The sequence below is a fragment of the Notothenia rossii genome (genome assembly GCF_949606895.1).
Source record: "Notothenia rossii genome assembly, chromosome: 4".
Lineage (NCBI taxonomy): Eukaryota > Metazoa > Chordata > Actinopteri > Perciformes > Nototheniidae > Notothenia > Notothenia rossii.
The window spans coordinates 26,438,139-26,452,920 of NC_136902.1; the positions used below are offsets into that span (position 1 = coordinate 26,438,139).

General features: G+C 41.3%; 1 protein-coding gene across 2 annotated transcripts; it reads right to left on the reverse strand.

Moving 5' to 3' along the window:
- Nucleotides 1–621: 621 nt before the first annotated feature.
- ifrd2 (interferon-related developmental regulator 2) lies at nt 622–14,446 on the reverse strand. Of its 2 annotated transcripts, XM_079675778.1 has the most exons (13): nt 13,883–14,446; nt 12,944–12,994; nt 6,682–6,798; nt 6,369–6,453; nt 6,118–6,242; nt 5,848–6,005; nt 4,227–4,280; nt 3,481–3,659; nt 3,268–3,376; nt 2,968–3,102; nt 2,716–2,844; nt 2,273–2,365; nt 622–2,096 (listed from the first exon to the last, which is right to left on the reverse strand). In XM_079675778.1, exons 1-13 carry the CDS (start codon nt 13,923–13,925, stop codon nt 2,016–2,018), a joined length of 1,359 nt encoding a protein of 452 aa, XP_079531904.1. In that variant the 5' UTR covers nt 13,926–14,446; the 3' UTR covers nt 622–2,015. The 2 variants fall into 2 exon arrangements, with proteins under 2 accessions (XP_079531904.1, XP_079531905.1); XM_079675779.1 differs by lacking the exon at nt 12,944–12,994.
- Nucleotides 14,447–14,782: the final 336 nt, after the last annotated feature.

Consider the following 14,782-nt stretch of genomic DNA (forward strand, 5'->3'; position numbering starts at 1 on the left):
TGAATACAGATGTCATATTGTAGCCTACTTCTTGAACATACCAGCAATTTAGCAATTTAATGTGTGTTGCTTATGCTCATTTTTCAAGTTTTACCTATCTCAAGATACATTTATAACTTGATATTTAAATTCATATTTATAAACCATCTACAGCAGAGCAGAATATGCAACCTGTACAATGAAAAGTTGTAGGCAGATCTTGCTTCAGTGCATTCAAAGGGATAATTTACTAAAAAAATGAATTCACCATGAGAATATAAAAATACTCTTTGGCTGAATGTAATACTGTGAAAAACGGTGTAAAAATGTATTTCTCATTCATCATCATTTTTGAATTTGTCAAAACTTCTGCTCCTTGATACAATAACACATACACAATTGTGAATTATTGAAAGGAAAGGCAGCTGATACTAAAGTGTGTAATGCTCTGCCTATAGCTTACATTGACATTTTCTTTCAGGTTATCACAGTAGTAGAATCTCTTTAAAATATCTTGATAAGTCACAAGTCTTGATAATAACATTTATTTTCCCCACTGATCCGTTGTCCCACAAATTCTAGTAGATACAGATACAAACTCCGAAGCACGTTTTTAAAATCACAACACATTTTACAAAGAACTTGCTTAAATAGTCTTTATTTCATTTGATCCTTCTTCTGTAACACCATAAGCACTGATAAGACCGTTTGGTGAGGCTGCTGCTCTTCATGCAGGGGTCAATCCTGGTTCAACCACAGAAACTATGAAAGCTGATGAGAGATTTTCCTCACAGTACAGAAGTCTCCAGGCAACATGTGTGCTTTTTAAATGCAATAAGCAAAAAACCTAACCATCATTAAAAACAACACCATCAAACTGATCAGCAGCTCTGGTAGGTGGCCTGTACAGTGTGTATTTACAGATCATGAAAAAGGTCAAATCATTCAAACGCATCGTCTGATACAAGTCTTCCATAAATCTGTATGTACAGTGTGTCTGCAATACACATACATGGATTGTATGATCTACCAACCCATGTTAAAAATATACTTCCCATAATTGTTTGTAAACAGTTCTTAGCATTTGAAATGTTCTTTAAAAAACAACAACACAGTACTGTTCTTTCAACAAATTACACAGTAAAATACAATGTTCCACCAGAAATGATTAAAACATATTTTTCCTCTCAAAAAAGTAATAAAGATGACCGTATAACCTCTTTGATTTGATTTTAATTAAGCAAAAATATTGTTTGTGTATTTGTGCGTTTTATTTCAGGATGTTAAATAAATGTAGTTAAAAATCACTCTTACACAAAAACACCACTAGTTTGATTTTAGGTTGCATTGTTCTTAAAGCCAGTGTCTGGTTTGGCAGTTGAAGTGGTCACTGGGTGTAAAGACAGAAGACAACTGAGGGATAACAAAAAATATGCAGCCCACAGTAGAGGAGATTTGAATATATTAACATGGCCCTTTTTTTATATGTGTTACAGAAGCAACCAGGACTGGATATGGTCAAGAGAAGCAGCTTTATGTGGAAATAGAAGTCAGTTATTAGCATTTAAAAAGACTTGCCTGACCGGTCAAGCCACCAGGCAGCGGTTAAAGCTGAGTATCGGAAAAAAATCCTATCAGCACCAGAGAGGGCCTCCTCAGATCTAAAATGTAACATAAAGTGTCAGAATGTTTGCCCAATTACTTTATATTTATAAAATTAATAAGATTTTTTTTTACTATCTTGTGAAATCAACTTGTTTCTGTCCAGTTCATATCCATTTTGAAGCCTCTGGACTGGTATATTGTTAAATACAGTTAGCAATTGGTGCTGCAATTCACCCTGTTTTGTGTCAAAAACAGGTGAAAAGCAGCACAGATAGTGTAAACTTGCCTTTCACTGTTGGAGCTAATAATAAATGTTGGCTATCTTGAATCTGAAGTATTTGTTTGTGGGTGAAGAGCACAAATGAAAAAGCCCTTTAAAGAGTTTGTTCAGTCCCACGGAGTTCCTCACATTCACTACATTGTCGTTCTTCTCACATGATGTCAGCCCGTTTGTCCCTGACTTTGTTCCTCTGTTTAGTCCTGGCCTTGAAAGCAGCGGAGTTGAAAAGATGCTGTTGAAGAAAAGGATAAAGACATGAGTACAACCATAAAAACCTAGTAACACAAGATGCCTTTTTTGTTTATTTTGTGGCACTTGAAGCTCAACAAGAATGCAAGACAAGGAGAAAAATGCATTCACTCTCAGAGATGGGATTGTTGCAGTGTGGAGGCAGAAGAGATGCTGTACCTTCTCAAATCGAGAGATCTTGTTGCTTTTGGCGGTAGCGTCCAGGATGAGGGGAGCGCCGAGGCCAAAGATGTCTCTCACTAGTGGGTTGAACTGCAAAAAGAAAAGAAAAACACTCAAATTAACTAAATTGGTTGTGGAAAACTGTAAAACAACTGATTGTGCCGGGGGTATATTTATTTTTTAAACAAACAAGTGGGTCAGGCCTACAGCTTTGAAAATCCAATATTTACCTTAAACATCTACTAAAATATAAGTGTAAACTCATCTTTAATCCAAAAAGGACCCACATTAGTGTTTCCTTTCTTATTTTCTGTTATTGGTAGGTAACAATGCAAAGGTTGACAACCTTTGTGTCACCCTTGCCAATGTCATAATTCATGTGAGACCACACAAACATATCTCTCCTTCGATACACTACTGGCTTTAGTGAGTTTCCTGACCTGTAGATGGTGTCTGACTCCGGACTCCATGATCTCTTTGAAGGCATCGTAGATTCTCCTCCTCGTAAAGCTGTCGATGTAAACGTCCTCTATTCCGAACCTGATCTTCTCCACGGTGAAGTCCTCGCTCTACAGGAGAAGGAAAGAGACACAAAGTCAAAGCCAGGGCGGACATTCATAACTCAATATGAAAACGACAGATAGAAGTAACATCATTAACTACAGATATCGTTATGCGTCGGTGGATCATACCTCTATGTAATGAAGCACCTCTCTGAAGATGGAGCGCTGTTTCCGCCGGTCATTCTTGGCTCGGTGCTTGTTGCCGTCTGTGGCTAGACCCTTCAGACTCTCACAAAGACTTTCACTGTCCTCCACCTCAAACTCCTTCCCACAAGGGGAATAATAGTAGCACGACTTTAAATCAGAAAAATACTTAAAACATATATTTGGAAATAAAGGAATGTTAAAAAGAGGGGTGCACCATATTTATTTCATATTTAAGTTTGAGTGACTGCTCCCAAACATACCCAAAGGGGTGCGTTTGTTTACCTCGTCTACATCTCGCCCCAGCTCCACCAGCAGGGCGATGGTTTCTCCTGCTGCTATCCTGAAGTTGACGTCACTGCTCTGCAAACACGCCTGCAGTTTGGGGAGGTGACTACAGGCAGAGAAATACAGTTGGTTACACCTTTAATTACCGTTGATGACGTGATTTTTATCAAAATGGCATGCATGTATTGTCATGTTGTTTTTTTCACTCACAGGTTGAGCAGCACGGTCAGTCTGGATGCAGGGCAGAGGGTGACCAGCAGGGACCAGGCCTGCAGGGCGGCGCTGTGGAGAGCTGGGCTGCCGGGTTTGGGGGTGGGCATAGTTCCCTCTCGGTTGGGGTAGGACGACATGAAGACGCTCTCCAGAAGGGCCAAAGATTTGACCAGGTCCTGGGGGGGGGGGGGTTTGAGAGAAAAAGAAAGGGGAAATAAATGTAAGGAAGGGATGTTAAAGACAAATAGGACATTGGTAAATATGGCTATTGTTAAGATGGTGCCATATCGTGATTTAACATTCCAGATGTATAATCAAACATTTGATTAGGTTTTATCTTTTTAGAAGTCCTGTCACTTGATTTTATTTGGTTTATGAAAGGCTTTTCACAAGTTGTTTTTTACTAAACACACATCATGGCCCAAATAATTTAAAAATAATGATGCTAATACGATATCTATAGGGGGAAAAATCCTAATAATAATGCTTTTAAGTCAAAATATTCTTAAACTTTGTTCAATTTGCGTTTTATCTATTTGGGGAAATAATTTGCCATTAAAATACGAGTGGAGCGAGATGTAGAAAGAGCCTGTCACCAAATGTACATTTAAGTGGCGCTTCCGGCTCGAAAAAAATATCCTCCTTAAGGTTTCACATGGTATTATCATATGTATCAACCAGAAACCCCCAGCAAGAACTAGGTGTCATGATGGATTCAACCTTTGAAAAGAACAAGTTCTCACCTCTCCTTCTTCAGCAGTACAGACATAGCAGCACATCCCCAACGCTCTGGCACACTGATGGAGACAGGCAAAATAAGTCAATTCAACTGGACATTTAAAATATCAAGGACGGACGGTGTGAAGCTATGATTCTCCTGATGCTTTCGTATGACCATTGCAGTACAGCTGCTTTTTTAAATGCCCTATTTGACCTTAAAATGTATGTCCTAATACGTTTATGCTTTCTGCAACAAAAAAACTCAAAAGTGTTAAATAACCTGTTTTGACAACAGGAGGAAAATACCTGTTTGTTATGGGCATATCACTCAGTCCTATAGGCCTGCATTTGTTGCTCTAAAATGTCACACTGTGGGAGTGGTCTTTAAGAGTCCCCTAAACATTATCTAGCGAGGTGTTTTTATGTCTTCTGTTTGTTTCCAAAATTGACAGTGACAGACACTGTAAACATCAACCTTGAGACTGAGTTCACTGAAAATCACAACCAGCCCGTCATTCATTTAAGTGGAATTTCCCTTTAATGCTGTTGAATTTCTAAGCTATGAATATATGTTTGGGCTAGGCTTGGGCGGTATCATTTTTTTCATACTGTTAATACCTTGCTGACATCGTACCGTGGTATACGGTATATGACGGTATGACTTGGTTAGACTTGAGCGAGGTGGCGTTCGGCGGCAAATAGATGTTTCGAACGGTATATTATATGTTCGGTGTAAACTGCAGCCAGAGCCGGTAGACGCTCGCGACGTGCGCGCAAGTGCAAAACAAGGGCTGCATACATGACACATTGTGCAAATGGCACATTTTGAGATCGGATACAGGACACGTTTGTAGATGTCCGACGTTGTTTCCATAGTGAGCTAAGTTAACAATATATCGTCATACATAAACATTTTCCGGGAGTAAATACTTGACTTATTGAATAAAGTTTGCTATATTCACTAACTAGTTTGGCAATATTATTCCGTGCATGTGTTAAAAACCTTATTTCCATTTGATTCATTGGATTACTCGCGTGAATGTTTAGCACGTAAATGCTTTCGTTTTTAAAACCGTCTGACCTCGACTACAAAACCATCAACCAGTTGCATAGGATTAAAAAATGTTAACACTCACTCACCCCGTCTTAAACATTCCCAAAGAAGTGCCTCTGTCTCTCGTTGTGCTGGATGAAATCACTGGCGATGAGTAAACCCAAAATAGTCCCAAACAGGCGCAGAGGCATTTTTCTTTTTTACTAGTTGTCCGAGTTCGGGGCCGGCAAATGCTGCTGCCATCTTGCTCTGTGCTGAGCTGAGCTCTGAGAGCGGGAAAGACGGACTGCCCTCCCCTGCCCTCTGCTGGCGCGTGCTGTGCATTACAACCAATGTCGTCCCTGTCAAAACTCCGTGTCAGTGTAATAGAATGAAACGCATCTGTGATTTGGCGCACAGTCTGTGACGTCACGGTATTGAAAATCATACCGACGGGATTTCGAAATACCCTGGTATACCGTAATACCGTCATACCACCCAAGCCTAGTTTGGGCCATAGTTTCATTCCTTTTTTCTCTTTTTGGAGTTGCTGTAAATAACAGATGACTCCATATCTTAAGTTTTGCACAACAGCAGAGAAGGTTACTCACACTCTGGCGGGCCACTAAGCTGGCAGTGCTGTCAATCAGAATTGCAGTGAGGATGGGGCGGAGCACCTTGAACCCCTCTTCTGCCTCGTCTCCACCCCCCAACTGGATACAGAGCAGGGTGAAGAGCGTGGCCGCCGCTGCCTGCTCCTCCACGCCGCCTGGAGGGAGTACAAAAAGTTGTATTTGTTTAACAGCAGCTATTTTTCTGTTCCTCCTAGAAACAAAAAGGATGACATTTTTGCACTAGCAGGTGTTTTTTCCCCATCTTACCCTTTTTAAGGCTTCTTTCCAGGCAGTCGCTGATGGTGAGGCGTCTCTCTGTGAGGAAGTCGTACAGCACTTTGGAGGAAAAAGCCTGACGCAGCGACTCCAGACCCGCTAGACGTGTCTTAGAGCTGGGACATGGAGCGAGAGGAGAGACCAGGGTTTGTGTTGGAAACAAAATTGACAACAGCCTGGTGTTGCATGTCTTCCTGACTTTTCCCCTTTTTCATTATTCAAAAAAATGAATAAAAGCTCACCTCTTATCCATCAAGTTGTCTATACACTGCTTGAGTTTGTCTTCCGTTTCCTCCTGGGCAGTCAGCTCATCCACCTGCTCCGCTCCTGTGTCAACACACGCAGGATTTGATCAAAAGTATGCTACTTTAAGACTTCAGTTTGGTGGGAATCACCGCCAATAAAGGGGCTAGCGTGGAATCAGAGGAATTTAAGATACTCTATCAAATGCTAGCTATATCAATTTGATTTTGTGAATATAAGCAGTTCCTTTTATCCATAATAAATAGGATTGTACAAAGCTTAGGTATGTATTATCAGCATTTCTTTACAAACCTGTGCCCTCTTCCAGCACAGCGGTGCTTTCACTGGCACTGCTGCAGTGGCTGAGGATATCAGACGTCAGCTCATCGTCGCTGGCTCCGGACTCCCCCTTCACCCCATTTTTCATACCTGGAGAAAAAAGAGGATGAATAGGGAAATAGTGAGACGAGGGAATAATGAAAGACAGCAGTGATATGGTTGTATTTTCACAAGGGATGAGTTATATTAATACAAATGTACAAGTCACACTTTGGAGTCTTGGTTACATATTAGCTCTGCTTTTAGAGGGTTTGTCAAAAGAGCAAATCTGGATAAATAAAGCCAGAATTACAATACAACATAAAAACAAGGGTACTGCTTTCAGACTGGGTGAAAGGAGATTTAAAATGACCTCATCTGAACAATGACCAAAAAGTGCAGAAAAGCTAGTAGAAAAAAAGGAAATAATGAGCAACGTCGGGTCAAAAATATATATTTAGAAATTCCAAAGAAGAAGCCACAATTTTGTTTTGCAACAACAGGTTTTCCCTTCCTTAAATGTCAAAATGTTGTAGTTCTTTTGTTATTTTCCTCCTATTGCAAATAGTAAAGACGCCATTAACTGGAGTGTCATTATGTACAAGCGGGCGGTGGTGGCGAAGCCCATAGTGACTTGGCTTGGCAACTGGAAGGTCACCAGTTCAAGTTCCGGAAAGACCAGTTGTAACAGTTGTGATCTTTATACAAATGACAGCTGGTTATCTGTAGAAGTGAAAGACCAAACACTAACTGGACACATCCAGAATTAACCAGAATTTGGCTGGAGGCCATTTCCCAGCAGTGACTCATAGCAGGTTCAGAGAAGCTGACTGTACGCTGCCTCTGCTCAGCTGTCTTTCTCGGTCAGTAACTGTACACCAGAAGAGTTCCTCTTTTATGCAGACAAACTCTGACGCACTCAGACCCTTCTGCACACTCACACACATCGGGAAGAATGGCAAAAGTGTGTCCAAGGAAACACTGAGAACTTAGTCTTCTTTCATGAAGCATTTAACCGAGACACTGAAGAAATGTCCAAACTGATTTTCACAACTGTAAACTGAACTCTTCCGATTTACATAAATAACCAGCATGTCATATTGAAACTGTAATATGACTTATTTGCCTGGTAACTATATGCAGTGTGACTTTCAAATACAAATGTCAGCCCTGTTACTTCATTCAACATCTCCTTTTAGATCTGGTCTCCGACATGCCACTGTCATGTTTTATGATCAAACTCGCACAGGAGCTGATACTCTTCACGTTAATTATCATGACATGACATGACTTCAGGAAATTGCAGATAACAGAAGCATTTTATGTTTTTATTAGTAACGGGAGGTAATTTGTGTTCAATGTTTCGACAGCCTGTGTGTATTAGGAAGAGTGCGTCAGTTTGTTTCACTGAACACAACGGGAGGGTAAGAGCAAAGCTTAACCCTGAGGATCCTGCTGGATCAGGACTTTCTACTGTTGGAGGGATTACTGGAGCCCAAAGTGGTCATTTATGCAGTGTGAACCATCCAGAATGGTCAGACTGTGTGTGTATGTGTGTGTGCATGTACAGGTCAACCAGGGCAGTTGAGGTAAAACAGGGGTCACTTTACTGACATGCAACATGGACGTTGTGAGTTACTTTCTTGCTAGCATTAATATTATTATTTGAGGACTAATGGCAACAGTGTCAAGTTCTGCTTTAGGTACAACTTAGTGTCTATCACAAATATACAGTTACCAAGCCAAATATTTTCTGATAGCATTCTGCTGTTTCCACCCACGTAGTAGTTAGAATATTCTAGAGAGGAAATCAAAAGCAGCTAAATTAGTAACTGGATGCCTGATTATTTTTGAGCTTAGAATGTGTAAAATGAGTAGAGCCAATTGTGTTCTTGTTTGTGTCCGACTTGCAATTCTGCTTTTTCTCTACACAGCAAAAACAAAGCAATTAGGATGGAAGGTATCTTCAGCCGAGCCAAAGCTGCTGAGTTTCTGCTGCGGCCCAGAAATGTAGCACCTCATACCCGACTTTCATTTAAAGGCCCTTCTGTATGTGATATTGCGGAAAAAATAATGACAGTAGAAGAAAATATGTTACAACTGCAGCTGCTTGTGAAATACATTACAGTTGGGCTCACTGGATAAAAGCTAGATCATTGCTATTACTATACTGTACAGTAAAGTCAAAAGAGTTGCATTAGGCATGTCACGATAATAAATTTTGTGGGACGAAAAAAAATTCCGGAAATTATTACGATAAACGATAGTATTGTCGGCACCGTTGTAAGGCCATTTTAGACCACTGACATAATGATAATAATAATTCAAGTACATCCTTTCAAACAGAACTTTTTATTGAACATTCAACATTGCAAATTAAAATGTGAAATAATATTTAAATAAATAAAATTATAAAAAAATAATAATAATAATAAGGTAACAATATATATATCAATGTTTCCCTGCGCCCCCACCAACGGTGCCCAGCACTTTTTCTAAGTGTGTGGTCACGTTCTGGTAACTTTGCTCAGCGCTACTGCTTGTTACAACTTTTATTTGCCGTACTCGCCACTAACTGTTATTGCTCCGACGTAAGCGTGAAGTATTGGTTCTAGGTTCTTGCAGGGCAGCCGAGAGGGGCAAGCTAAGAACCAGTTTTCGGTGCTTAGAGCCGGCTCCAATGCGGTGGAAATAGGAAGAACCAGGCTGTAGCCAGGAACTGGCTCTGGAACCGGTTTGGTGGAAAAGGGGCAATACAGGCTCATTCAAATCCATAGGTTCGCCTCATTGATTTGGCTTAAATCCAAAATATTCCAACACCGGAGATGTGAAATTAGGTTTTGCAACCAATTTCATTTCACTTCAAATTCCCTTCGAGTAAGTCACACGTTGTGCTTGTCACTATTATTAATTTGGATGCTACACTGCTGCACGCGGAGTGTCTGTGATAACCAATTCAGTTTTTCATTGATACAAGAAAAATCTTTAATCAGCCCTGAAGACCGTGCATTTATTGTGTAATATCCTGAATTCTTTGGAACCACAGCATGCAGCCTCTCCCTTTCACAAAGCTACAGTTCACAGCTGAGATAACATAAAGTGAGCCTTTATCAGTCACTCATTTCCCCGTCATCATCCTTGAACCCCCGGTCACTGAACAGGTCACTCCCTCAAAGCCACAATCTCACACACACAGCTACACACCTTCCCACACAGGTCTGGCCAGTGCCAACGCATAGCTCAATTATGTTGGGTGTGAGCTCCCTGCCACGACTCACTCACGTGTCGTCTCTGCTCGGCTGATTTATGCTTACATAGCAATCACTCAAACAGCTCCTGCAGTCAGTCAGTCCCTCAGTAAGAGAATCTGTAGCAGATGGAAAAATCAGATGGCCAAGGCAAAGTGGTTCCCTCCCTGGTTCCTGGCCATGACCTTGTAGTACAAGCTTTAAATGGAAGACTAAAATAATCTGAGTTCTCCCTACAAGCTGCAGCTTCAGTAGAACTTACTTCTCAAATGTAACATCATATTCTGACATATTTGATGTATAAAAAAATATGCTATTTTTGCTGTATGTACATCTGTGGAAAGTTAATCAACCAATCAAGTAAAAATCACAATGTAACGTATTGAAAAAATAAACTGTTAGCAGCATTAAAACCGTGAAAATAATGTTACACAGGTATATTACATACATATCTATAAGAAAGGATGGAGGATCAGAGAAATCACTAATAGTGCATTTCCACTACAGCGCGGAGCTTGCTTTAAGCGTGCCGAGCCGTGCGGGGCCCGTTTTTGGTTGCGTTTCCACTTAGCGTAGTACCGGGTACTATTTCAGTTTTTCTGGCCCCATAAAATCGAGGTTCTTTCCGGGCCAAAAACCAGGCTGAGTCGGGCTGAGTATGCTAAACTAGAGAGAGAATCGCTGGCAAGGGGGCTACAACTACAACAAGATGAACATATTTGACCGTGATTTAATTGTAATACACGTTTCAAAATGATGCCAAAGTAACAACATACTGATACCGGTTAGTAAAACTCATGAATTAATGCTTTGACAAGTCTGCAGACAGACGGCAGGCAAAAAACCTTTTAAAATGCGTGTTTTTCTAAATGGAGATTGGCTAAGCTAACGCTGTATATGCTCCGACCGTCCACACTCACAACAACGGCCTATACAGACATAAATAAACCAGCGACTGTATTCACCATGACACAGACAGTCTGTGGTTTGTACTTGTTTAACTTTTGTTTAGTTTCTGAACAGATGAGGAGCTGTGAGCTGGAGTGCTAACAGCTAACGGCTGCTGTTGTTTTTCTGGGGTTCTCATTGAAGATGACGTCACGGCTCCGCCTACACTGTTACTCTATATACTGCCCCAGCTCCTAAACTGTAATGGGAATGCGCCATAAAGTAAGCCAGTCCTAACATGGCCTAACGAGGGCTAGCCATACCGAGCGAGGCCCTGTGAGAGACAGCAAGCGCATTTCGTGGCATCTGCAGGCAGTGGCAAGTACTTCCAGCATCTGCCACAGAGGCCACTACTCTGTGGCAAGTACTTCCGGCATATGCCACAGATGCCACAACTTGCCGAGGCATCTGCCGCTGCTGAACGGGAGTTGCCACAAGATGTGTGTGCTATTTAAACCCGTATTTATCGTGTAAAATGTCGCTGTTTAGGCATGATTTTATCGAACTGATCTGTACACAGGACTGATGATCTGTACACAGGGTTGGGTTGTAACGGAATACATGTAAGGGTGTTACGTAATCAGAATACAAAAATCAAGTAGCCTAACTGTATTCAGCTGGCGTTACATTTGAAAAAATTATCTGATTACAGTTACTTTCGTAAACCTGAAGTGAATACATTTTGGAATACTTATTGGAATTATTGGTGGGAAAGTTTCCTCACAAAATGTAATATTCATTACCGGCAGAACTGTGTGCACAGCGCAGCAGCATGTCTGTGAGGCCCCGCCCCAGCATGCAGATGAGAGAGAGATCTCTTTTTAAATATATTGAAAGTTAGAAACGGAGATGGTTCGATAAAACGTGCAAAATAACGTTTATGTAGCATTTCTTCATTGTCGAAATGATGACATTTCATAACGGGATCAAATCAAAGTGAATGGCCTGCTGCTGCTGAAGGCATGGGCCAAATATAACTGTCCTTTGCCTAATTTATCAAGTAAACCTTAGCATCTCACTAGCAGTGGCAACTGCAATCAGTTACAGCTGCCCTAAGTCTGTAGCCAAGTCTAAAAACATCAGTGTACACGTTGCTGTGTCAATACAGATATTTATTTGTCTTTACTAGTCATAATACACCTGGTTTATCGTAGCAAGCAGTGGAAACTCCCCTCAAGAAGCGACAATTCAATTGCCAAGGGCGTTGCAACCCTCACTCGCCAATATTTCATCATAAATATAGCACGTTTGTTTATTTTAGCAAACCATGCTCCAAGTAAAATTGAATAGAAATGATAATGTATAATATTTTAGAAAAATAGAGATCGCACATCAGTCCTGTGTACAGATCAATTTGATAAAGTCATGCCTAAACAGCAACATTTTACACGATAAATACGGGTTTAAATAGCAGCATTTGTCACGGAAGGCGAGTGGCAGCTACCGTAAACCTTCTCTCTCTGGCATCTTGTGGCAACTCCCGTTGAGCAGCGGCATGATGCCTCGGCAAGTTGTGGCATCTGTGGCATATGCCGCAAGTACTTGCCAAAGATGCCAAGGAGTAGTGGCATCTGTGGCATATGCCGGAAGTACTTGCCACTGCCTGCAGATGCCACGAAATGAGCCAGGCCCTACTGGGCCGTGTAGTGGAAATGCGCCATTAGACGGCGATGAAGCAACATTATATTTTAGCTGCCAGTTGTAAGTGAAAAGTGTGGACGAATCGGCAAGTAGATGGGGCGTTTACTTCATGGTGGTCATGCGTGTTGACTGAATAAACTCAGACAATATGTCGCTTTAATGCCCCTGTGTGGCTAAAGAACAATGATGCTGTGGAAAGTCAACCAGCCAGTGAATACAATAAGCAGTCTGGGCAGGTAAAGTATGAGTGAGGGCCGGGGAAGGTAATCATGTTTAGTGCTGCTGGAAAAAACACATGATAAGTAGAGCATGGGAGGGGCGTGTTGGTTTACTGCATGCACTGGTTCAAGTCGAACATCTGGACAAGCCTTGTATTGGACACGGAGCCGGGGTCAGGGGTCAAGCATCAGAGGAGTTACCTTTCAGCGAGGCTTTCGTTGACAGCTGAAGAACCTCCAGACGAAGAGAGCCTGGAGACGGCGTATGGATGGGTGAAATAAAGGGGGTAAAGAGTGTAGGAGGAATAGTGGGCGGATAATAAAATGAATGGGAAGATGATCAATGACCAAAGTGGAGAAGAAAACCTCATAAGTTTATTTACCTATTCATTAGGAAACTCTGCATATTGAAAAATACTGATGTACTTATGTGTTATACATTTCTGTGTTCACCACCTTCTCCGTTATTTAACCTTCTCCGTTATTTAATCATTAGCATAAATATACATCCCGTGAATATAAGGCACGTGTTTGCTTCCTGGGTGACGTCACTCTATAAAACGTGAGGGGGCTGTAACAACCTTGCCAGCACATGCATGGTCCGCGTTACCGCCGTACAATGGTTTAAACGTGTAGTTGTTGCTCCAAAGCAGCAACTTAACTGCACGTAAATGAACCCAAATCGTGTGTAAATGCACTGAAAGGGCCCAGTTTACACCTACCTTTTAAATAGCATTGCTGCTAAAAAATAACATGCGGTTACCCTTAACCCTACAAGTGTGTAGCTTTAGCAAATTAGGGTCCTGAACGCAACACAAATCACCAGTTAACCAATAAATGCTTTGCATTTTCTTGGACAATTCTTCAAGGTTTATACACGTACAGCAATTCGATAAAGTGAATGGTTTCAAAATAAATGGCACAAGCACGCAGAATGCCCTGCTAAGCTTCAGCACTAATTATAAGCCACATGGCAGACAAGGAAAACGATATACACTAGTCAAGCAGCTAAAGTTAGAGGAGCAAAAGGCTGCCTCACTATCAGTAATGCCATATGGCAGAGACACCTAAACTGCTACCGCAAGGTTTTCTGCCAGGAGAAGGATAGTGAGTTAGTATGACCTCTATTGCTGTACTTACCAGGCTTGCTGGAGCCACGTTTCCCTTTTTTACTCCGTGGCATTTCAAGTAGCGCTTTGATCCACAGATCACAACAAAGCTAGCTGATGTTAGGAAGCTAAAGTTAGCCTGTTTTCCGTCCAACTGCCAACAGATGTGACAGTCGGTGTGAATGTGGCAGCAGCAAAGTGACGAAGGTCTCCTTGGTTTATCTTGACAGCTTGGTACAAAGCTCCCAAAATTACAGCTGCTCTCACACTTTTGTTGACACTTTAGCTAACGCTGGCTAGCGTTCTTCCCGAGCACCAAACACCAGCAGCGCATTCAACAACTCCCAGCTTTCTCCAGTTTCGGATAAAAAGAGTTTTCCGGATGCGAAAAAGTCACCTCCTTCAACGGGGTTGGCTATGTATTATCTATGATTGTCTCCCGGTAATCTATATCTAATGCCAGGTGGAGATATAAATGTTTTTCCAAAGTGTTTAGGACGGAGTAGTGAGCACGCTGTGGTCGCCAAGTCCACCATCTTCCTCAGTAAACTGCAGAACTAACCGGCAGCGCGGGTTGCCAGGTTGGGTGTGTGAGCATCCCGTTTCCGGTATCTGATACTAATCCCACATTATAAGTGATTTTATGGATTGGCCAATTTTGAGTTAAGTACAATTCTGGATAAAAAAATTATATAGGAGAAATACATTCAGAAATCTGAGGGTGTTGACATTTTAAGAAAAAGCAGAGTGAATCAATTAAAAATAACTTTAAATTGAAATTGATTTTTAAAGAATAAATCAGAATACTAACATAAAAGTCACAACCTAAAGCTTATTTTCGTTAGCCTACCATACCGACATGTGCCACTTAGAGTTTTCATTCTTATGAGACATATGGCATTAATCCTTCCTGTTTCATTGGCTCCTTCCG